Genomic DNA, 21752 nt, shown 5'->3' on the forward strand with positions numbered 1-21752 from the left:
CTAGGTGCCCCTAGAAATGGGTTCCTGGGTGTTGTGTGTGTGTGTTTTAAAGTTTGTGTCCCCAGTTTTTAAAGGACAGATGGAATTGGAAGTGGCACCTCATTTTTCTCCAGGCTGTATTCCTCCATCATCTTGTCCCCTTGCTCCTGGAAGGTGATGATGATCAAGGCCACAAAGATATTGACAAAGAAGAAGGGGAACACCACAAAGTAGACGACGTAGAAAATGGACATCTCCATGCGGTACCCGGGGCTGGGGCCCTGGTTCTCAAAGGTGGCGTCCACTGAGTGCTTGAGGACCCTGAAAGGAATGGGGCAGGGAGAGGGAAGGAACAGGAAGGAGAGAGACAAGGACCCAAGGGGTGATAAGGAAGGAGGAGAGAGGGTGGAAGTAAGATGGCGGAACAGGAATAGAGGGAAATGAAAAAGAAATTTAAGTAGTCACTGTTTTTTGAAAGCTTGACAACAATGTCAGTTATTTCTTAATTTTAATTTCTTTTTTTTTTTTTTTTGTATTTTTAGTAGAGACGGGGTTTCACCATGTTAGCCAGGATGGTCTTGATCTCCTGACCTCGGGATCCGCCCGCCTTGGCCTCCCAAAGTGCTGGGATTACAGGCATGAGCCACCATGCTCGGTCCAATTTTAATTTTTTGAGATGGAGTTTTGCTCTCGTTGCCCGGGCTGGAGTGCAATGGCGTGATCTCAACTTACTACAACCTCCACCTCCTGGGTTCAAGCGATTCTCCTGCCTCAGCCTCCTAAGTAGCTGGTATTACAGACATGCGCCACCATGCCTGGCTAATTTTTTTGTATTTTTAGTAGAGACGGGGTTTCACCATGTTGGTCAGGCTGGTCTTGAACTCCTGACCTCAGGTGATCCACCTGCCTTGGCCTCCCAAACTGCTGAGATTATAGGTGTGAGCCACCACACCCAGCCAATGTCAGTTATTTCTACTGCAGTGCATGAAGGGCTTGCTGTGTGCTGGAAACAATATTCAACGTTTCATTCCCACCTGCTCAGCAACCCTCTCAGGGAGGTTATTACTGGCTCCAGTTTGCATATGAGGAAACTGAGGTTCGGCAATTTAAAGGGACATGCTGAAGATCACCCACTTAGAAGTGGCCAAGTTAGGATTTAAAGACAGGTTGTGGCAATGGAGGGAGTGGAGGTGGGTGTATGAATGTGGAGTGGGTATTTGAGCATAGGTGGTGGTGGGTGCTGAGGAGGTGCAATGAGGATATGTATGAGAGTAGGTAAGTGCACAGCAGCTCTGTACAGTTGTGCAGGTTGTGCACTGCTCAAAGGCTGTGTCTAAGTGTTACTTTCACATGATAGGCATGATAGACTTGTGTATTCATGATGACAATTTTTTGGCAGGTGGCCCTCCAGTGCCTTGTTTGAACAAAATCATTTAAGTCTATTGCAATGATTTTCAGACAGATGGAAGTGAAGTCTGTTGAGAAAGGGGTGTTTTAAAAAACTTTGCTCAAAGGGGCCTTGTGGGTTAGCACTATTCCCATGTGTGTGAGTACTGGATGTGTGTGAGGGTGGGCAGAAGAGCATGTTCAGGTTGGCATATTTGCTGAGAGAGGGAGGGAGGTGAGGATAATGAGGGTACATGCTGGAATCTACCAAGCTTCTGGCCTGGTATTTCCAGACCTCTGAGAGGAAGACTACGACTTGGACAAGGTGAGGGAGGGATGCATTTGTTCTGGGTGTGAATTAAGGGGGTACTGAAAATCCCAGTAATCAAGATAATCTTTTGCTCCAATATTTTTAAAAATCAAAATTAATGCAAAAAGTCCATGATGAAAAAATACCAATTTCTTCTTCTTTTTGTTTTTTGAGATGGGGTCTCCTTCTGCTGTCCAGGCTGGAGTACAATGGCACAATCACAGCTCACTGCAGCCTTGAACTCCTAGGCTCAAGCAATCCTCCCACCTCAGCCTCCTGAGTAGCTGGGATAACAGGTACGAGCCACCACAAATGGCTCAAAATTTTAAATAAAGATGAAGTCCATGATTCAGCCTCACCTTTTTTTTTTTTTTTTTTTTTTTTTGCGGGGTGGGGAGGAGGCCATAGTTTTGCTCTGTCACCCAGGATGAAGTGCAGTGGTGCAATCTCGGCTCACTGCAACCTCTGCTTCCTGGGTTCAAGGGATTCTCGTGTCTCAGTCTCCCGAGTAGCCGGGACCACAGGTGTGAGCCACCATGCTTGGCTGTTTTTTTTTTTTCTTTTTTTTTGTATTTTTAGTATTTTTAGAGTTTTGCCATGATGCTCAGGCTGATCTTAAACTCCTGGCCTTAAGCAATACACCTGCCTTGGCCTCCTAAAGTGTTGGGATTACAGGCGTGAGCCACCATGCCCGGCTTCCAAGACCTTTCTTATTGCTAAGCTCTCAGGCCCTTTATCCTCCTGCTCCCTGGGGTTCCTCCTGGGTAGGTTTCTAGTCGGGCCACTTACTGTGGCCAGCCTTCTCCCGTGGACACGGTGAAGAGGGTCAGCAGAGCCCACAGCACGTTGTCGTAATGGAATTCATACTTCTTCCACTCCCGATCTCGCGCCTTCACCTCATTCTTCTCGTAGAGGAGGTATTTGCCTCTGCCACAGAGAGTGGGGACTGTTAGCAAATGGGAAAGAGGGGCCGTCTTGCACTTGTCTTTGGTTATCAGAGACGGGGGAGGGAAAAGAAGAGGGGTCCACCAGCCTAGGCTGCGTCCCTCAGCCTGGGAAGCAGTGGCTCCCCGCCCTGCCACCATGTGTCCCTGTGCTTCATGGGGGATTACGTGTGCATCTACTTCGAGATAAATCCATGGGTGATGGCACGACCTTACTCCTGGTGGGAGAGCTGACCCAGGGCCCAACGCTTCCAACGTGATAACTTCTAGTCCTCGGGGTGAGAGCCTCAGGCTTGCTGGGGGTGGGGTGGGGGGAGTTTAGGAGGAGGCAGAGAGGCACAGCGGACATTCACAGGTTCATCAGGCTAAGGGAGCTTGCTACTCCTTTTCAAGGCAGGAAACAAGGGTTAGTTCCAGACTCCTACCCAGACATCTGGCATCCTCCTAATTTCAATAAATAGCCATCAAGATAACAACAGGCTATCACATGTTGCAAAATGCCACTTTACACTGGTAACAATATCACTATATATACACATACATATATATACACACACACACACATATATATGTAGTGTGTGTGTGTATATATATGTGTGTGTGTATATACGTGTGTGTGTGTGTGTGTGTGTATATATATATATATATATTTTTTTTTTTTTTTTTGAGACAGAGTCTCACTCTGTTGCCCAGGCTGGAGTACAGTGGCCCAGTTTGGGCTCACTGCTAGCTCTGCCTCCCGGGTTCACGCCATTCTCCTGCCTCAGCCTCCCGAGTAGCTGGGACTACAGGCATCTGCCACCATGCCCAGCTACTTTTTTGTATTTTTAGTAGAGACGGGGTTTCACCATGTTAGCTAGGATGGTCTCGATCTCCTGGCCTCGTGATCCACCCGCCTCGGCCTCCCAAAGTGCTGGGATTACAGGCGTGAGCCACTGCACCCAGCCTATATGTATATATTTTTGAGAGGCAGGGTCTCACTCTGTCACGAAGGCTTGAGTGCAGTGGTACCATCATAGTGCATTGCAGCGTTGAACTCCTATGTTTAAACAATCCTCCCGCCTCAGCCTCCCAGGTAGCTGGGACTACAGGTGTGTGCTACCATGCCCTGCTAACTTTTAAAATTTATTTTGTAGGGATGGGCTCTCATTATGTTGCCCAACCTGGTCTCCAACTCCTGGCCTCAAGTAATCCTCCCACCTCAGCCTTCCAAAGTGTTGGAATTACAGGTGTGAGCCACTGCACCTGGCCTCTTACCTAACTTATTTGGCAATGAAACCTGATCTGATTGGACATGAAGCTCTTTATACTTGTTATTTACTCCATTTGGTGTGAATACACATTTTATGGCAGAAATATTGTGTTTGATTATAGGGCTGCCTCAGACCCAGCTGAGGATGTCATGTCCGACATGGGATGTACACAGTCCAACCTTTCTAAAATCTCAAAATATTCTTAACTTTAAAACACATCTGCTGGTAAAGATTTCAAGTAAGGAACTGTGGACGTGTATTAATATCCCTCACATGACAAGGGCGGTGACTGAAAGGTCAAGCAATTTGCTTATGACTCATCCTGTGGCTATGGGTGGTGACTCAAATTCTAAAACCGGTTTTCTTTCTACCCAAGATCCAAGCTGGTTGCAACTGAGTCACTCCCAAGGCTCACCACTTCTCCAGTCTCTGAGCCCAAGTGGCCGATGCCTCTAGCCACTTCCCCCCTGCCCACCTGCTAGTTCCATGGGAATGTGCCAGAAAGCTGAGACCCACCGACAATCTTTCTCAAACTCCTTGGACTCGTCAGTGCAGTGGAAGAACTTCCCCTTGAAGAGCTGCACAGCCACCACGGCGAAGATGAACATGAATAGCATGTAGACGATGAGGATGTTGAAGACGTTTTTAAGCGAGTTCACCACACAATCAAACACAGCCTGTGGGGTGGGGTTGACAGAGAACATGAGGGGCTGAGGACCTGCCCAACCTTCTGCCTCCAGTGGCCCATAATACCAGAATACTGCCATTATCATTCCCATTTTTTTTTTTTTTTTGGAGATGGAGTCTTGCTCTGTCGCCCAGGCTGGAGTGCAGTGGCACGATCTCAGCACTCACTGCAAACTCTGTCTCCCGGGTTCACACCATTCTCCTGCGTCAGCCTCCCGAGTAGCTGGGACTACAGGTGCCCACGACCATGCCCAGCTACTTTTTTATATTTTTAGTAGAGACGGGGTTTCATCGTGGTCTCAATCTCTCGACCTCATGATCTGCCCGCCTTGGCCTCCCAAAGTGCTGGGATTACAGGCGTGAGCCACCACGTCCAGCCACTATCATTCCCATTTTACAGGCAAGGTCATAAGTCAAGTCCCTAGGGTAAGGCCCCCCAGCTTTCAGAAATAAGTGTTGGAGAAGTTGGACTCAATCCTGGCATTCTATGGATCTAAAACTCCCAAATGGGATACCAGAGATGCTTTTAAGTGATACAAAGTGAGCCCAACACAGAAAAACAAGGTAACAAAGTTACTTCCTCTCCAACTCTCAGTCCTTTTGAGTGAAGGAGAAATTGCTACTATGTTAACACCTACCATTGACACTTTCCCTCTTTAACCAAGAAAGAGCAGTTGTCAATGCTCAAAGCCTTGGGCAGGCACCATATTTGGTTAGATTTCAATAACAGTATCTGTTTTCTTCTTTAATTTTTGATAGAGACAGAGTCTAACTATGTTGCCTAGGCTGGTCTCATTCTCCTGGGCTCAAGCAATACTCCTGCCGTGGTCTTCCAAAATGCAGGGATTACAGGTGTAATTTGATTTAAAGAAACATATTACATAAGAGATAATACTGGGGACCCTCAGGTGAAGCATACACTGAAAGTGGGTGCTCTAATGACTGGATTTTATTTCCTTTAATTTTTTTTCTTTTTCAATGACAGACTTTTGGGAAATGCTGGTTCATGCTGTTTTGGAATGGGAGCTATTAGAGCCTAGAATAGGTAGATGAAAAGTCAAAATTTTATGGAACAAGAAATCTAGTTCCTGCTTCCCAGATCACGATTATACCCTTTCAAATCCATATGATGCCTTCATGTGAATTAGAAAAAGGGATCTTAACTATGAGACATTTCATCTAAAGAAAAATTGTCATAATACACAGATTATTTTAGATCAACTCACTTTACTGCCATCTGCTGGGAAGTTGTAATAATACAAATATCCATATACGATGGCTAGGATGTTATCAGCACCTCCTTTAATGTGTTGTCCTTGAGCAGTGTGCAACCTGCTCAACTGTACATGATAACCGTGACAGTCCCCCCACCTCACCCCACCATCTCTCAATCTCACCTTGAGCTTTGGCAACCGCTTGATGGTTTTAAGAGGTCGTAGCACCCGGAGGACTCGGAGGGATTTAATCGTGTTGATGTCTTTTCCTTTGCTATTGCCACTGTGGAGGAATGTTAGGGTGGGGAGAAGGGAAGAGAGGAAGCAGAGGTCAGGTTGGGTAGGGGGCAGCCCACAGCTCCATGGGACCCTACCCTCCCAGGCCTAGAAGTCTGGGGTGAGCTTGGCACAGCCCTGCCCTTCCTGGTGAAGAGTGGTCCGTTTCACCTGTCAAGCTTGGGCTCAGGAGCCAGTAAGTAGGTGGCTTTTTGTGGTTCTGGTCCCAGGGTTGGTTGAGGGCCCTTTGCCATCTGGCTGGGCCTCAGCAGCTGCATGGAGTGTCCCTGAGACCCAGCACAAGGGAGTTGGCTGATTCCCCGCCCCCATTTCTGCATAGCTTTTCTTCTCTTTTTTTTTTTTTTTCGAGACAGGGTTTGGCTCTGTCACCAAGGCTGGAGTGCAGTGGCACGATCTTGACTCACTGCAACCTCCGCCTCCTGGGCTAAAGCCATCCTCCCACCTCAGCCTCCCAAGTAGCTGGGACTACAGGCACATGCCACTGCACCTGGCTAATGGTTTTGTCTTTTTTGTACAGATGGGGTTTCACCACGTTGCCCATGCTGGTCTCAAACTCCTCAGCTCAAGCAGTCTGCCCTCCTCACCCTCCCAAAGTGCTGGGAATACAGGTGTGAGCCAGTGTGCCTGGTCACAGCTCTTTCTCTTTTTTCTTTTTCTTTTTTTTTTTGAGACGGAGTCTTGCTCTGTCACCTGGGCTGGAGTGCAATGGCGCGATCTCGGCTCACTGCAAGCTCCACCTCCCAGGTTCACGCCGTTCTCCTGCCTCAGCCTCCCAACTAGCTGGGACTACAGGCACCCACCACCACGCCCGGCTAATTTTTTTGTATTTTTAGTAGAGACGGGGTTTCACCATGTTAGCCAGGATGGTCTCGATCTTCTGACCTCGTGATCCACCCACCTTGGCCTCCCAAAGTGCTGGGATTACAGGCGTGAGCCACTGCACCTGGCCCCCCTGTGTATTCTTTTTAAAGGTGGTATCAGTGGGCTCTTCAAAAAATGGGATTTTCTCCCCCTTCCAATGGGATTCTGGAAGATGCTTAGTGGCCCTTATACTAAATCTCTCCTCCCCTACCATATTCCCTGAGCCCGCAGTGGGGAAAATAACCGCATGCTGCTCCTTTCAGATGCTGATGCGGCTGCTGCCATGGTCTCTGCTGCATTGCTCCAAGGCGCTCTGAGCCCATCTTTGCCAGAGAGGACTGCACAGAAGTTCAGTCCAAGATCTATTGGAACTGAGCTTAGCAATGCAGACCCCAGAGATGCCATGACACCCTTGGCCAACCATGACTCAGGCCCCCCAAAAGGAGGGTATCGAGTGGGACCATGAATAGCTTGTGGTTCATGGCACTCATGACCCATCCAGTTGTCCACACCGGAAACCTGAGAGTCATGTTCAACTGCCTGTCCTCTATCCCCGTCCCCAGTGGGTCACCTTCCTTAACACACCACCATCCGTTCCTGGGTGACATCCCCCATCCCCCATCTCCCAGCTTGCTCCTCATTCCCTTGTCTCTCTCTTCTTCCATGTTTTATGCACACAGTGGCCAAAGCCAATGACCATGTCACTCTTTCTCTTGCTCAGAATTCTTCTGGAGCACCTGAATTCTTAGAAGAGCAAGCACGAACTTCTGGGCATGGCATTCAAGGCTCTTGGAAATCTAGCCCAACTTACCTTCATCTTTGCATTCTCATTTATTGCTACATATTTCAAGCCCCAGCCACGTTCTTTTGCCTCTGTCTGCTTATGCATATACTGTTCCTGTTGCTAGAAATGACCCTCCTCCACTTCTCCAGTCACAGAACTACCCGGTCCTCAAAGCCCAAATTACATGTTGCTCCCTCCGACAGCATTTCCTGATTGCCCACCACTGGCTCCTGCCAGCTCCCATGTGCTGTTTCGGAGTTAATCTTGTTTCTTCAATCTCTGGTTTTAGACAGAAAACTCCTCAAAGGCTTATAGTGTAACAGTGCAATTTCTTCTTCTTCTCTGTGTTCATTTTCCCTTTAATCTTTTTTTTTTTTTTTTTTTTTGAGATGGAGTCTTGCTCTATTGCCCAGGCTGGAGTGCAGTGGCATGATCGGCTCACTGCAACCTCTGCCTCCCAAGTTCAAGTGATTCTCCTGCCTCAGGCTCCCGAAGAGCTGGGACTACAGGCATGAGTCACCACATCCGGCTAATTTTTGTATTTTTAGTAGAGACAGGGTTTCACTGTGTTGGCCAGGCTGGTCTCGAACTCCTGACCTCAAGTAATCCACCCGCCTTGGCCTCCCAAAGTGCTGGGATTACAGGCGTGAGCCATTGCGCCCGGCCATTTCCCCTTTAATCTTGATTCTTGTCCCAGCCCCTAGTCTGCGCCTCGCAGGTGGTCTCAGGACACGTGAATGCCTCCAGATTGGAGTCTTTGGGTGGGGGGGGGTCACCTAGAAAACATCTCCCTACAGTGACCTCCGGAGTCATGAGCAGAGCTGCCCCCAGAGACCCCCATCACGATGTGTCTCAGTATCCAGTGTAAAAACATCACTCTTCACACCATTTGCTTTTTTAAGGACTCCATTCTTTCGTTTTCAGGGAAGAAAGAAGAGAATTGTATTTTAGCCTGCTAGGCAGAGATATACTCCAGGATTCAGCAGTCTGAACATTTTTTTTTCTTTTTAAAACCATCATCATCATTATCATCTCAAGGCCGTGCCCCCAGGTGTGAGATACACGTTGGACAGTCACTGAGATAATTTTGGGCAGAACAGGGGTACAGATTAAATAATTGGATCTCAGAGGGACATAATCATTTCTTTTTCTTTCTTTTTTTTAAAAATTATACTTTAAGTTTCTTTTCCACATATCTTTCAGACGTTCTGCTTTTGCTAGAAAGGAAGCCGCAGGTAGATGCTAATAGGCCTTTAACACCTCGCTAACACTTAGTAATTTTCCTTTTAACAAAGAGCACAGCTTGAAGGCAACAACATTCTTTGATTTCTGTTAGATTTACTTTTTTTTTTTTTTTTTTTTTGAGACAGAGTTTCGCTCTTGTTGCCCCGGCTGAAGTGAATGGCGTGATCTCAGCTCATGGCAGCCTCTGCCTCCCGGGTTCAAGCGATTATTTTGCCTTAGTCTCCTGAGTAGCTGGGATTACAGGCATGCGCCACCGCGCCTGGCTAATTTCGTATTTTTAGTAGAGACGGGGTTTCTCCACGTTGTTCAGGCTGGTCTCGAACTCCCGATCTCAAGTGATCCGCCCGCCTCGGCCTCCCAAAGTGCTGGGATTATAGGCATGAGCCACCGTACCTGGCCTAGATTTACTTTTGCAGTTGCAGATTTATCTAAGGTTAGCAACGCTGGTTGTAAGTGGATAATATAGTTTCCTTTTTTTTTTTTTAAATTAAAGTAATGGAGTCTCAGGGTAGAGTGCAGTGGTGCGATCATAGCTCACCACAGCCTCCAACTCCTGGGCTCAGGTGATCCTCCAGCCTCAGCCTCCCAAATGGCTGGGGCTGCAGGCATGCACCACTGCACCTGGCTAAAGTTTCCTTTTGAAATGAAAGTTTAGAATACGTGTTGATAGAAAAAAAATGTCAAGGAACCGTACATCCAGGTTGCACATGGAACTGGCTAAAATCTTGATGTCCCAAACAAGTGATATTTGGGAACACGTCTCCATGGGTGTTTTGCATCTCCTCATCTGAAAACGATTCCATGTTCATTTTATTTTTTTTAATTTTTAAATTTTTTTTTTTGGGGGGGGGGACAGAGTCTCGCTCTGTCACCCAGGCTGGAGTGCAGTGGCATGATCTTAGCTCACTGCAACCTCCACCTCCCAGGTTTAAGTGATTCTCCTGCCTCAGCCTCCTAGGTAGCTGGGATTACAGATGTGCACCACCATGCCCAGCTAATTTTTTGTATTTTTAGTAGAGATGGGGTTTCACCACGTTCGCCAGGCTGGTCTCAAACTCCTGATCTCAAGTGATCTACCTGCCTCGGCCTCCCAAAATGTTGGGATTAGAGGCGTGAGCCACAGTGTCCGGCCCACTTTCATTGCTTCTGACAACTGCTCCACCCAGCTTGCCTATTGAAACTGAACCTCTGCCCCTTCTGTTCTCTGCAGGAACTGGTGGGGCATGGGCGGAGGCACTGGCAGGACCCTTTGGGATACCTCTTTCCCAGGGAGTGAGTTCTGGTCATTCGAAGTGACAGGACGGCGGCGGCAAGGACACAAGGCCACGGAAACAGGCCCAGAACTAACGAGGCTACACCAGAGGACAGATCATGAGACAGAATATGAGAGAGAGAGAGAGAGAGAGAGAGAGAGAGAGAGAGAGAGAGAGAGAGAAAGAGACTTTACCGTGCACTGCTCCTGATGATGTGGCATCGGAGGGAGAGACAGATCGTAAGCGGCCTCAGGAGAAAGAACACAGAACACGCACGTACACACACGCACCCCTGAGCACCCCCAAGTCCCGCCCGGGCACCAGGTGTGGGAGCCTCAGGCTCATGGCGCTGGCTGATGTCCATCCTTCCATCTAGAGGCTGCCCCCACCTCTGTTCAGTTCCCCGCCCTTGGCAGGCCCCTGGCACTGCCCAAGAAAGCACCTAGGAAAGCCGAATTTCCAGGTAGCAGGACAGCTGCAAAGCTGTCAGTTACTGAAGGCGAATTCACCACGGAAAGTCACTGCCAAGAGCCGGAGAAACCCCTCTTCTCCAGGCATTGTGGAGCTGCAACGTTTCAGAATGTCTTAAAGGTTGTGAACTTTGAAGTTGAGGGGACCTGGGTTTGAATCCTGATTCTGCCTCTCGTTATCCTCATCTGCAAAACAGGCTCAGACTGGGCGCCGTGGCTCACGGCTGTAATCCCAGTACTTTGGGAGGCCGAATTGGGAAGATTGCTTGAGGCCAGAAGTTCGAGGTCAGACCCTGTCTCTTTCTCTCTTTTTTTTTTTTGAGGTGGGGTCTCCCTCTGTCGCCCAGGCTGGAGTGCAGTAGCGGGATCTTAGCTCACTGTAGCCTCAACCTCCAGGGCTCAGGTGGTTCTCCCACCTTAGCCTCCCAAGTAGCTGGAAATACAGGCAAATTTTTCCATTTTTTGTAGAGACGGGGGTCTTGTTATGTTGCCCAGGCTGGTCTCAAACTCCTGGGTTCAAGTGATCCTCCTGCTTAGGCCTCCCAGAGTGCTGGGATTACAAGTGTGAGCCACTGAGGCCTGGGCAAGACTCTGCCTCTTTAAACAACCAACCAACCAACCAACCAACCAACCAACCAACCAACCAACCAACCCAGGTCTGTGGAATTCTGATCTTTGATTAACAATAGCTATGGCTTTGGCTTTGCTCTTTATGGAGAGGTCAGCAAAGAGTTCTGACTTGGGATGGGATTGGAAGCAACTCTGAAGTCCTTTGAGCAAATGCAGGCCTGGAGAAAGCTGTCAGCACCTGGCAGCTGGTCCTCTCATGACTCATTGTTGGAATCAGGCTTGGGGATCATTAGGAACCTTCAACAATGACTGGAGATCCAGGTTAGAAAGACTTGACCAGCATAGGAATGGCAGAAACCCTGTCACCAAACAGACTCTATGGAATTTTCCATCCACGACCCCTTTGGAAGTTAGTGATTCTTTTTTCTTTTGTCTTTTTTTTTTTTGAGACGGAGTCTCACTCCGTCGCCCAGGTTGGAGTGCAGTGGCGCGATCTTGGCACTTACTGCAAGCTCCACCTCCAGGGTTCATGCCATTCTCCTGCCTCTGCCTCCCAAGTAGCTGGGACTACAGGCGCCCGCCAACCATGCCCAGCTAATTTTTTTTTGTATTTTTAGTAGACATGGGGTTTCACCATGTTAGCCAGGATGGTCTTGCTCTCTTGACCTCGTGATTCACCCGCCTTGGCCTCCCAAAGTACTGGGATTACAGGTGTGATCCACTGCTTCCATCCCAGTGGATTCTCCTCCACACCCCCTCATCTCCTTTTCCTGTAGTCTGACTTGGGATTCTCAAACTCAGTATATCTAGGAATTATTGCATATGTAGAATCATGTAGATTCTACTTTTTTTTTTTTTTTTTTTTTTTTTGATGGAGTCTCACTCTGTTGCCAGGCTGGAGTGCAGTGGTGCGATCTTGGCTCACTGCAACCTCCACCTCCCAGGTTCAAGTGATTCTTCTGCCTCAGCCTCCCAAGTAGCTGGGACTACAGGCACGTGTCACCACGCCCAGCTAATTTTTGTATTTTTAGTAAAGATGGGGTTTCACCATGTTGGCCAGGATGGTCTCGATCTCTTGACCTTGTGATCCACCTGCCTTGGCCTTCCAAAGTGCTGGTATTACAGGCATGAACCACTGCACCCGGCCTTATTTTATATTTTTAGAGACGGGGTCTTGTTGTGTCGCCCAGGCTGGAGTACAGTGGCACCATCATAGCTTACTGCATGCAGCCTTGAACTCCCTGGCTCAAGTGATTCTCCCACCTCAGCCTCCCAAGTAGCTGGGACTACAGGCGAGAGCCACCACACCCAGATTCCTTATGGATGATCGAGGGAGTTTTCAATGATAGTGATTTTTGCCGAATCTGCTGACTTTAGGTTTAATATGGGAGTCTTTTGAACATCACTGCATTTGCCTGTGGGAAGACAGCACCATTTTGCCTATTTTCCAGATGAGGAAGCTGAGGCCTAGAGAAAAAGAGTGACTTGCCCAAGGGCAGGCACACAGCTGGGAAGGCAGACTGAGATTCAAACCCAGGTGTGGGTATCTTTCACTCTAATCTTCTTTCCATTTCATCACACTCAAGAAAAATAATGCCTTCAGGGGTGGGGGCTGTTTTGAAGATGCGGATCAAAAGACAGCAGCCCGAGGGCTCCATCTTTGGCTTCCTGACCGTTTGGCTCCTGGGTATGCAGAAGCAGCTTGATCAAGGCGCTCTGCCAGCTGCAGTCCTGCCTTTGGGGGAGGAGCAGCCGGGCCAGATGGACTCTTGGCAGTGAGGGCAGGATCATGATCCGCCAGCTGCTGAGAAATGTCAGTTGGCTGCCCTGATGCATGGGCACAGAGCGTGATACCATGTGTGATGGCTCATGAAATGGGGCGTTTATGGTGGACGCATGGACACAAGGGTACACAGTCAGTGAATTGAGCAGGACACACACACACACAGATATCTGGGTGAGGGGCAGGAGGGGTGGACATCTTCAGGAGAGCTTCAACACATCCCTTGGTGGGACCACAGGGATATTTTCCCATATCGGAGACAGGGCCACAATCACAGCACTGGGGGAGGAATCCTTGCTTTGACCCCAACAGGCCAGAACAGCAAGATTCCTTTCAACAAGGAAGGGAATAACCTTCTGCTCCCTTCCCCTACTCCCTTCTCCTGGATCTTGCAGCCCTGCCAGGCCTCAAAGAACCCAGGCAGGCCGGGCTGCTGCGTATCATTCTGCGCACCGTGAGCCTCCGTATTCAGGGTTGGGAGATGGGCAGCATCTGACAGCTGAACCCAACCTCAGTGATCCTGTCGGACTTACTTCCCTCCACAGTCCCTCTGGGCCACAGTTTCCTCATCTAGACGGGAAAAACTGAGGCACAGAGAGGCTAAAGGACTTGCACATCTACAGAGAAATCAAACAGACCTGGAGGGACCATTTCCTAAAACAATAAGGTCAATCTAAAACTTGTTGGGACTCTCAGCCTTGTCTATGAGGGAATATGCACACAGGACAGACAAAGCAAGTTAAAAGACCAGAAAGGAAATAAGCAGAGGACCCGGGGTGGGGGGCGGGGAAGTTCAGCAGTCAGGCTGAGAACCTCAGAGCATCCCATGCTCCTTCCAATGTGCCAACTATCTGATACAAGGAAAAACAATAAGCAAAGTCCTCATAGGGTGAGAGACCTTCTCAGGCAAAAGAGGCCAGAAACCTGCAACCAGGCAAAGATTCCAAAACTTTTCTTGGGGAAAAAAGCAGTAGCTCGAGTAGTAGCTCCTATTCTGGCTTTATAGCAGTTTGGCTCTTAGGTGTGCAGGAATGGCTTGATCAAGGCACCTGGCCAGCTGTGCTGGGCCTGCAGCCCTGTCCTGGGGGAGGAACGGCAGCACCAGATGGACTGTTGACAATGGGGTGGGGAGGATGTGGTAGGGGTGAGGTTTGAGGGTCTCCTCTCTCATCCCTTTGGCCATCATATAAAGATGCTCCCTGTTGGACTCATGTCTGTCAGCTCTTTCAAAACCCTGGGAGAGTCCTAGGCACTTGCCAGGATCTCACTGGCAAAATCTCACACCTCCCAGTTCCTGCATGATCTATAAGCCTGCCAGGCTTGACAGCATGGCCTGAAATCCCTATTCAGATCCTTTTCTTGCATAAGAATTAAAACAACAATAACAACAATAACAACATTCAAAATGAATTTTCAAAAGTGCAGGGTGGCTTTATGCCTGTACCCATTTCACAAGAACAATGTAAAAGCTTGACTCTGCAAACAGGCTGCCAAATTCATGTGAGTTGTAGGCCAATTTTGAATGCCCTTGTATAACTTGATATTTAAAAAGAAAACTCAGAAATTAAAAAAAAATCAACTCCTTATGGCAGATTATTTTGTAACACAAAGAATCATTCTGCTATTTTTTTTTTTTTGAGATGGAGTCTCGCTCTGTCACCCAGGTTGGAGTGCAGTAGCACAATCTTGGCTCACTGCAATCTCTACCTCCTGGGTTCAAGTGATTCTCCTGCCTCAGCCTCCCGAGTAGCTGGGATTACAGGCGCTCCCCACCACACCCAGCTAGTTTTTGTATATTTAGTAGAGATGGGGTTTCACAATGTTGGCCACAGTGGTCTTGAACCCCTGACCTCAAGTGATCCACCTGCCTTGGCCTCCCTAAGTGCTGGGATTACAGGTGTGAGCCACCGCACCCAGCTCATTCTGCTAATTGATCTCTGGTGGAAAATAATTTTTGGTTCATTTTTGCAGATTAGCTTTGTTTAAAAGAGGAGGCTAATTGTACCTCCAGGGAACCTAGAAACAGCATGTTGTAAACAATGGCCCATAATGGCAAAAGCTCAACGATTGAAAGACTTGCTCCTAGGCCCTTTGAAGGTCATTCCCCTCCCTAAATTGTGATGGTCAACTTGGAGGATGTAGGTGGGACAGTCACTTCCTCAGCATTTTTTTTTTTTTTTTTAGACAGAGTCTTGCTCTGTTGCCCAGGCTGGAGTGCAGTGGTACAATCTCAGCTCACTGCAACCTCCACTTCCCAGGTTCAAGCAATTCTTCTGCCTCAGCCTCCCAAGTAGCTGGAATTACAGGGGCCTGCTATCACGCTTGACTAATGTTTGTATTTTTAGTAGAGATGGGGTTTCACCATGTTGCCCAGGCTGGTCTTGAACTCCTGACCCCAGGTGATCCACCTACCTCAGCCTCCCAAAGTGGTGGGATTACAGGCATGAGCCAGTGTGCCCAGCCCTCCTCAGCATTAAAGTAAGTCAGCTACAACAGAGGTCTGAGAGGAAAGTGACACTGGTGACCTGAATGGCTTGGGCTTGGTACCACTTATCTGTGCCACACTCAGTGGTGGTCACTGGGAGGATTCACAGGATAAAACCCACTCCCCTGGGCACAGGTGGCCAAGGTAAGCATTGTTTGTGGACAGGTGGATATGACAGACATATTCATCCCACTGCCTGTCCTGGTCCCCTGAGCTGTCTGCCACCTCTTGAGCCCTAGGAATCTTGGAGGCTGCTGGGCAGACCCTGCCCCAGAGGAAAGGGGGGGGGGTGCCTGCCTGAGCATGTCTTCCTGTGTCCTGGGCTCTGCCTGTGTCTGAATACCACATCTCATCAGAATGCAGTGGGAGGCCAAGTCCCTGATTCCAGACCAATGACAGAGGGTCAGCTTTCTTTCCAAGCTACATGATCCAAGTGAGGCTCACATCACCCAAGGACGTAGGCCAGGGTCATCAGCAGTGTGGGGAGTGAGAAAAAAAGAGAGGAAAAGAGAGAGAGAGAAAGAGGAAAATAAAAAGATAGAAACTGAGAGGGGGTAAAAGGAGAAAGAAAGTGGAGGGAAAAAGAGGAGACAGAGGGAGGGAAGAAGAGACAGGGAAGAGAGGAGAAAGGAGGAAGAGAAAGAGGGAGAAAGAAAAGCAGGGGAGAGGGAGGGAAGTGGGTGAGAGGCAGAGAGGGGTCGAGAAACCCTTAGGTTATTTCCATAGGAGAAGGATTCATTCCAGGCTGAGGGTGGTAAAACATTTTGGCTTTTTAGGATTTAAATTTTCTCAGAGTCTAGCATGTCTACCTTGCACATTGAGGGACCTGCTCAAATAGGTGATGGAGGGAGAGAAAAGTATACTTTATTATAATACATTCTTTTTTTTTTTTTTTTGGAGACAAAGTCTCACTCTCTCACCCAGGTTGGAGTGCAGTGGCATGATCTCGGCTCACTACAGTCTTCGTCTCCTGGGTCCAAGCAATTCTCTTGCCTCAGCCTCCTGAGTAGCTGGGATTACAGGTGTCTGCCACCATGCCTGGCTAATTTTTGTGTTTTTAGTAGAGACAGGGTTTCGTCATGTTGGCCAGGCTGCTCTCGAACTCCTGACCTCAGGTGATCCCCCTCCCTCAGCCTCCCAAAGTGCTAGGGTTACAGGCGTGAGCCACCGTGCCCAGCCTATTATAATACATTCTTATGTACACTGTTTATTAGCTAAAAAAAAAAATCATCTTTTTGGGGGGGCAGGAACAGTGCTAACTTGATAGGGAACAAATTGTATCTCAGTTTTATTTTACATTTCTCTGAATTCCAAGGGTTGATTTACCTCAATTTTTACTAGTTGCCAGCATTCTATCAGATTTCTGTTTATGTCCTTTGCCCATTTATCTATTGAGGAGGACTGTTTCTTATTGACTTGTAACTGCTTTTCATATTTTAAGGACATGGACTCCTTGTCTTATTTGTCACAATCTTTATCCCCTAATTTGATGTGCATTGTATTTTGTTTTATTTAATTATTGATTGATTTATTTACTTTTTAACCTACAGAACAGCTTGCTAAACCTGTTTTTTTGTACTCATCACTATTAAAATTATTCAGTAACCATATAAAGAGTAATACTCTAAATAGCGAATTCATTGATTTTTAACTTTTAAAAAGTTTTATTTTTTTGAGACAGAGTCTTCCTGTGTTCCCCAGACTCGGCTGCAGCAGCATGATTTCAGCTCACTGCAGCCTTGACCTCCTGGGCTCAAGCAATTTTCCCACCTCAGCCTCCCATGTAGCTGCTACTACAGGCATACCACTATGCCTGGCTAATTGTTTTTTTTTAAGAGATGGGTTCTCCCTATGTTACCCAGGCTGGTCTTGGCCTCCTGGGCTCAAGCAGTCTGCCTGTCTCAGCCTCCCAAAGTGCTGGGATTACAGGTGTAAGCCACCATGCTTTGCTCTAGTAGTTAAATAGATACTAGAGGGTAGTAGTCAAAAACTTTGAGGAGAGGGAAGGAGGTGGGGAGGGAGAGGAGGAGAGAGAAAAAGAAAAGAAGAGTAAGTGAACAAAAAGAGAGAAGAGAGAAAGAGGAGGAAGGAGTGAAAGAGAAAGAAATACAATCAGCCTCCCAACCTTCATGACAGATCTCCAGCTCTGAAGCATCCAGAAACTCTGGAGACTTTTTGTTCTAACACGACTTGACCTCATTGTGTTCCCAGAGAAGAATCTAAGTGTGGCCTACTTTATAGCCCTTTAACTGGAAACGGGCCGCCATTTTGGTCCTCCTGACAAACCAAGTCCTCATTGTTTGGTGAGGGAGACCATTCAAGGGCCCCTCCAGATCGGCTGAGGAGGAAGCCCCTGATTTTCTCACTATGGGAGTGAGTGGGTCAAGATCCTTTCAAAACCTTTCAGGGAATGATTCATCATGATGGGCACAGCCGGGGTCCCCAAGATTTGTTTCTAGATTAAAGACTTATTAGATGTTTCTCATCCTGCTCCAAATGTCTAGAACTTCAGGAATGTACTGCTAAGTCTGCTATCAGGGCCTTAATGGCTAATGGCCACTCAGCTGTTGGGTACCATCTTGAAATAGTCACCCAGAACTTGGGGGCCATTTGGAAATGGTTGCCCTAGAACTTGGGTGCCATTTTGGAATGGTTACCCAGAACTAGGGTACCACCTTGAAATGGCTGCCCAGAACTTGGGGGTCATCTTGGAATAGCCACCCAAAGCTTGGGGACCATCTTGGAATGGCTACCCAGAACTTAAAGGCCACCTTGGAACTCAGGGACCGTGTAAGAATGGCCACCAAGAATTTAGAGGTCATCTTATCATGGTAGCCCAGAACTCAGAGGCCATCCTGGAATAGCCACCCAGAACTTGGATGCCACCTTGGAATGGTTGCCCAGAACTTGGGGGCCACCCTGGAACTTAGAGGCCATCTTACAATGGCTGCCTAGAACTTGGGGCCATCTTGGAATAGCCACCCAGAGCTTGGGGGCCATCCTGGAATGGATACCCAGAACTTGAAGGTCACCTTGGAACTCAGGGACCATCTAAGAATGACCACCCCAAATTCAAAGGCCATCTTGGAATGATAGCCCAGAACTCAGGCGCCATCTTGGAATGGCCACCCAGAACTTGGATGCCATCTTGGGATGACTGCTAAGTGTTTGGGTGCCATCCTGAAATGGCTGCCTACAACTGGGGTGCCATCTTGGAGCTGCATGATGACACATGACCTTTCAGAGGACAGAGAATCCTAGGACTGCCAGGAGAAGTGAAAGACACACAAAGGGAGTCACCGGGTCTACAACTACGGGGCCTTCAGGCACGGGGAGGGGGTCAGAATTCTCATGCACATTCATTTCCTGATTGTCTCTTTAGGGACTTTCCAAAGAGACAGCGGTTTAGGTTGCACTTGCGGAGCAGTAGGGGGATGAGATGTTCCGGCGAGGCTAGTCTACGGAAAGCAGCACAGCAAGGGGCCCGTGATGTGGCTGAGGACCATTGCTGTGCGAGGAGGTAGAAGGTTGGGGCGGGGGGCGGGTCCCTTCTTCCTCCACGGACGACATGCAAAAAGCCAATCGAAGCTCTTCCTGGTGGCATGCTGATATCTCACAGGTCCCCAGAGCCCACACACCCATTCCCTAGACCCTGAGAACACGTCCTGTAATCCGATGGGTGGCCCCAGGCTGGGGGTTGGGAGAAAAGAGGCAAGTGGAGGCCTCGAGAGGAGACTTACGTGAAGGCAAAGGCTACCAGGGCCCCACTGACCACTATGAAGTCGAGAATATTCCAGAGGTCACGGAAGTAGGCACCCTGATGCAGGACGAGCCCCAGGTCGATCATCTGTTGGGGAAGAAGAGAGGGTGCTCAGAACCCCCACCTGATCCCCACCCTGGGGTGCTGCCACCCACTCTCTAGCCTCTCGGGGACAGGCAGGGAAGCCAATGAAGCCACCTCATCTTGCAGGGATGGGCAGTGGCCAGAGGACTCCGGGGAGGAGTGGGGAGCTCCTGCCCCATGAGGCGGCCCCTCTTTGCCTAATGGAAGCCAGCTCTGGCTTGCCGGCTCTTAGATCCAAACTTTGGGGCCCTCTTTGAAGCCTCTTTGTCCCAAATCCCTCATGGGTGGCTCTATCAGCAAAGCTCACTGGCTGTGTTTCCAGAACCTTCCAAGAATCTGTCCACTTCTCACCTCTTCTTTGGTCACCAGCCTGATCCCCTCTCATCATCGCTCATGGGATGGGGACCAGTGTGATCATCTGCTCACAGGTTCTCTGGCTTCCCACAGATGCCAGAGGGCAAGGGTCAAGTCCCCCCTCTGCTCAGAACCCTCGAGGGCTCTCACCTCACTCAAAGTAAAAGCCAAAGAGCTCGCTCTCTGTGATCCTCTGCACAAGCTGCCCCTCACCTCCCCGTTCTCATCTCTCTGTCCTTCACTTCCCCACTCTTCTCTCGCTCTGCCCAGCCACACCAGCTTCCTTGCTGCTCTTCAAACACATCAGGCATTTCTTCTTCTTTTTTTTTTGAGACGGAGTCTCGCTCTGTCGCCCAGGCTGGAGTGCAGTGGCCAGATCTCAGCTCACTGCAAGCTCCGCCTCCCAGGTTTACGCCATTCTCCTGCCTCAGCCTCCTCAGTAGCTGGGACTACAGGTGCCCGCCACCTCGCCCCGCTAGTTTTTTGTATTTTTTAGTAGAGACGGGGTTTCACCGTGTTAGCCAGGATGGTCTCGATCTCCTGACCTCGTGATCCGCCCGTCTCGGCCTCCCAAAGTGCTGGGATTACAGGCTTAAGCCACCGTGCCCGGCCCACACCAGGCATTTGTAATCCTCCGGGAGACTCATCCTCTCGAGGTAGGGCATTCTTGAAGGCTCAGAATCTCCTGGAACCCTGGCTCTTTTTTTTATTTTTTGACAGGATCTCACTCTATCACCTAGGCTGGAATGCAGTGGCATGATCTTGGCTCACTGCAGTCTCCACATCAGCTCATCGCAGCCTAGGCTTCAAGAGATTCTCCTGCCTCACCCTCCTGAGTAGCTGGGACTACAGACATGAGCCACCACGCCTGGCTAATTTTTGTATTTTTGGCAGAGATGAGATTTCACCATGTTGGCCAGGCTGGCCTAAAACTCCTGATCTCAAGTGATCTGTCCACCTCAGCCTCCCAAAGTGCTGGGATTACAGGCATGATCCACTGTGCCCAGCCCTGCACTTGCTTAAAAAAAAAAAATTACCGCATGTTCTCACTTATAATCTGCACTCACCTTGATCACCATCTCAAAGGTAAAGACACCTGTAAAAACGTAGTCAAAATATCGCAGCACCTGTTGGGGATAAAAACAAGAGGGCAGTGGATCACTGGCCTGTTCCAGCAGCGCCCCGGTAAAACTAACGATTGCCCGCTGGGGAGCAGAGTCTCTACCCAGAAGAGGAAACACAGCTGCTATATACAGTTGGGCAGGGTGTGCACTGCACAAGGGCCCCTCCCATCTCTTCATACCGCAGATTTGTATGTTGTGAATGAAATTGTCCAGCAGATGGCAGCAAATCCTAACAAACAAAATCACTGTCCTAGACCGGTTCGCTAACCCGCGGGAAGGGTGCCTTTTAAAATTTGCGCCAAGCCCTGTAGTGGATTAGAAGCGGCCCCAGAGAAGTTCAGGGCTGACTGCATCCCTCTTGGTGACAGATCTAATCCCCAAGTACCCTTGCTTTCCTGGGTATCCTGGGCGAGAAACAGTTGCTACGTGGTTTCTTAAACACTGGGGCCAACCTCCCGCCACAGCATCTTTTCTTGCCTCAAGGCCAGGCCCCTCCCAGGATAGGTTGATTCTTCCTGTCCCCCTCCCCAGGCCCGATGTTTCTGCCTGGATGAGCGGCGCCCTCTGACCCAGCCCCTCTCCAGGACACACCATAGCACACCTCCGGTGTCACTCAGGCATGAAGATGATGGTGTGCTGGCACAGTGTCTGACTGGTGCTAGGTACTAGGGGTGGACACTGGCTGGGCGCGGTGGCTCAAGCCTGTAATCCCAGCACTTTGGGAGGCTGAGGCAGGCAGATCGCTTGAGGTCAGGAGTTCGAGACCAGCCTGACCAAATGGCAAAACTCCGTCTCTACTAAAAATACAAGAAATTAGCTGGGCATGGTGGCGTGTGCCTGTAATTCCAGCTACTTGGGAGGCCGAGGTGTGATAATCGCTTGAACCCGGGAGGCGGAGGTTGCAGTGAG

At 49.0% G+C, this 21752-nt stretch overlaps 1 protein-coding gene and 2 long non-coding RNA genes across 5 annotated transcripts in view; 1 reads left to right on the forward strand and 2 right to left on the reverse strand.

Annotated features, from left to right (window-relative positions):
• Positions 1 to 21752, reverse strand: part of CACNA1A (calcium voltage-gated channel subunit alpha1 A) — a 307938-nt gene that overhangs the window by 56416 nt on the left and 229770 nt on the right. For all 3 annotated transcript variants that reach the window (XM_028839313.2, XM_077977500.1, XM_077977501.1), the window contains 6 exons: positions 20787 to 20846; positions 19262 to 19368; positions 5957 to 6056; positions 4389 to 4549; positions 2465 to 2602; positions 99 to 300 (listed from right to left, as the gene is read on the reverse strand). In XM_028839313.2, the coding sequence (XP_028695146.2) occupies positions 99 to 300; positions 2465 to 2602; positions 4389 to 4549; positions 5957 to 6056; positions 19262 to 19368; positions 20787 to 20846 (768 nt within the window). The remainder of the gene's footprint in view (positions 1 to 98; positions 301 to 2464; positions 2603 to 4388; positions 4550 to 5956; positions 6057 to 19261; positions 19369 to 20786; positions 20847 to 21752) is intronic.
• Positions 1 to 21752, forward strand: part of LOC144336742 (uncharacterized) — a 171959-nt gene that overhangs the window by 1262 nt on the left and 148945 nt on the right. The window lies entirely within an intron of this gene.
• On the reverse strand, positions 12270 to 16204 carry LOC144336748 (uncharacterized). The gene is made up of 2 exons (XR_013409072.1): positions 15399 to 16204; positions 12270 to 15233 (listed from the first exon to the last, which is right to left on the reverse strand). It is a non-coding gene; the product is annotated as an uncharacterized LOC144336748 (long non-coding RNA).

The sequence above is a fragment of the Macaca mulatta genome, chromosome 19 (genome assembly GCF_049350105.2).
Source record: "Macaca mulatta isolate MMU2019108-1 chromosome 19, T2T-MMU8v2.0, whole genome shotgun sequence".
NCBI lineage: Eukaryota > Metazoa > Chordata > Mammalia > Primates > Cercopithecidae > Macaca > Macaca mulatta.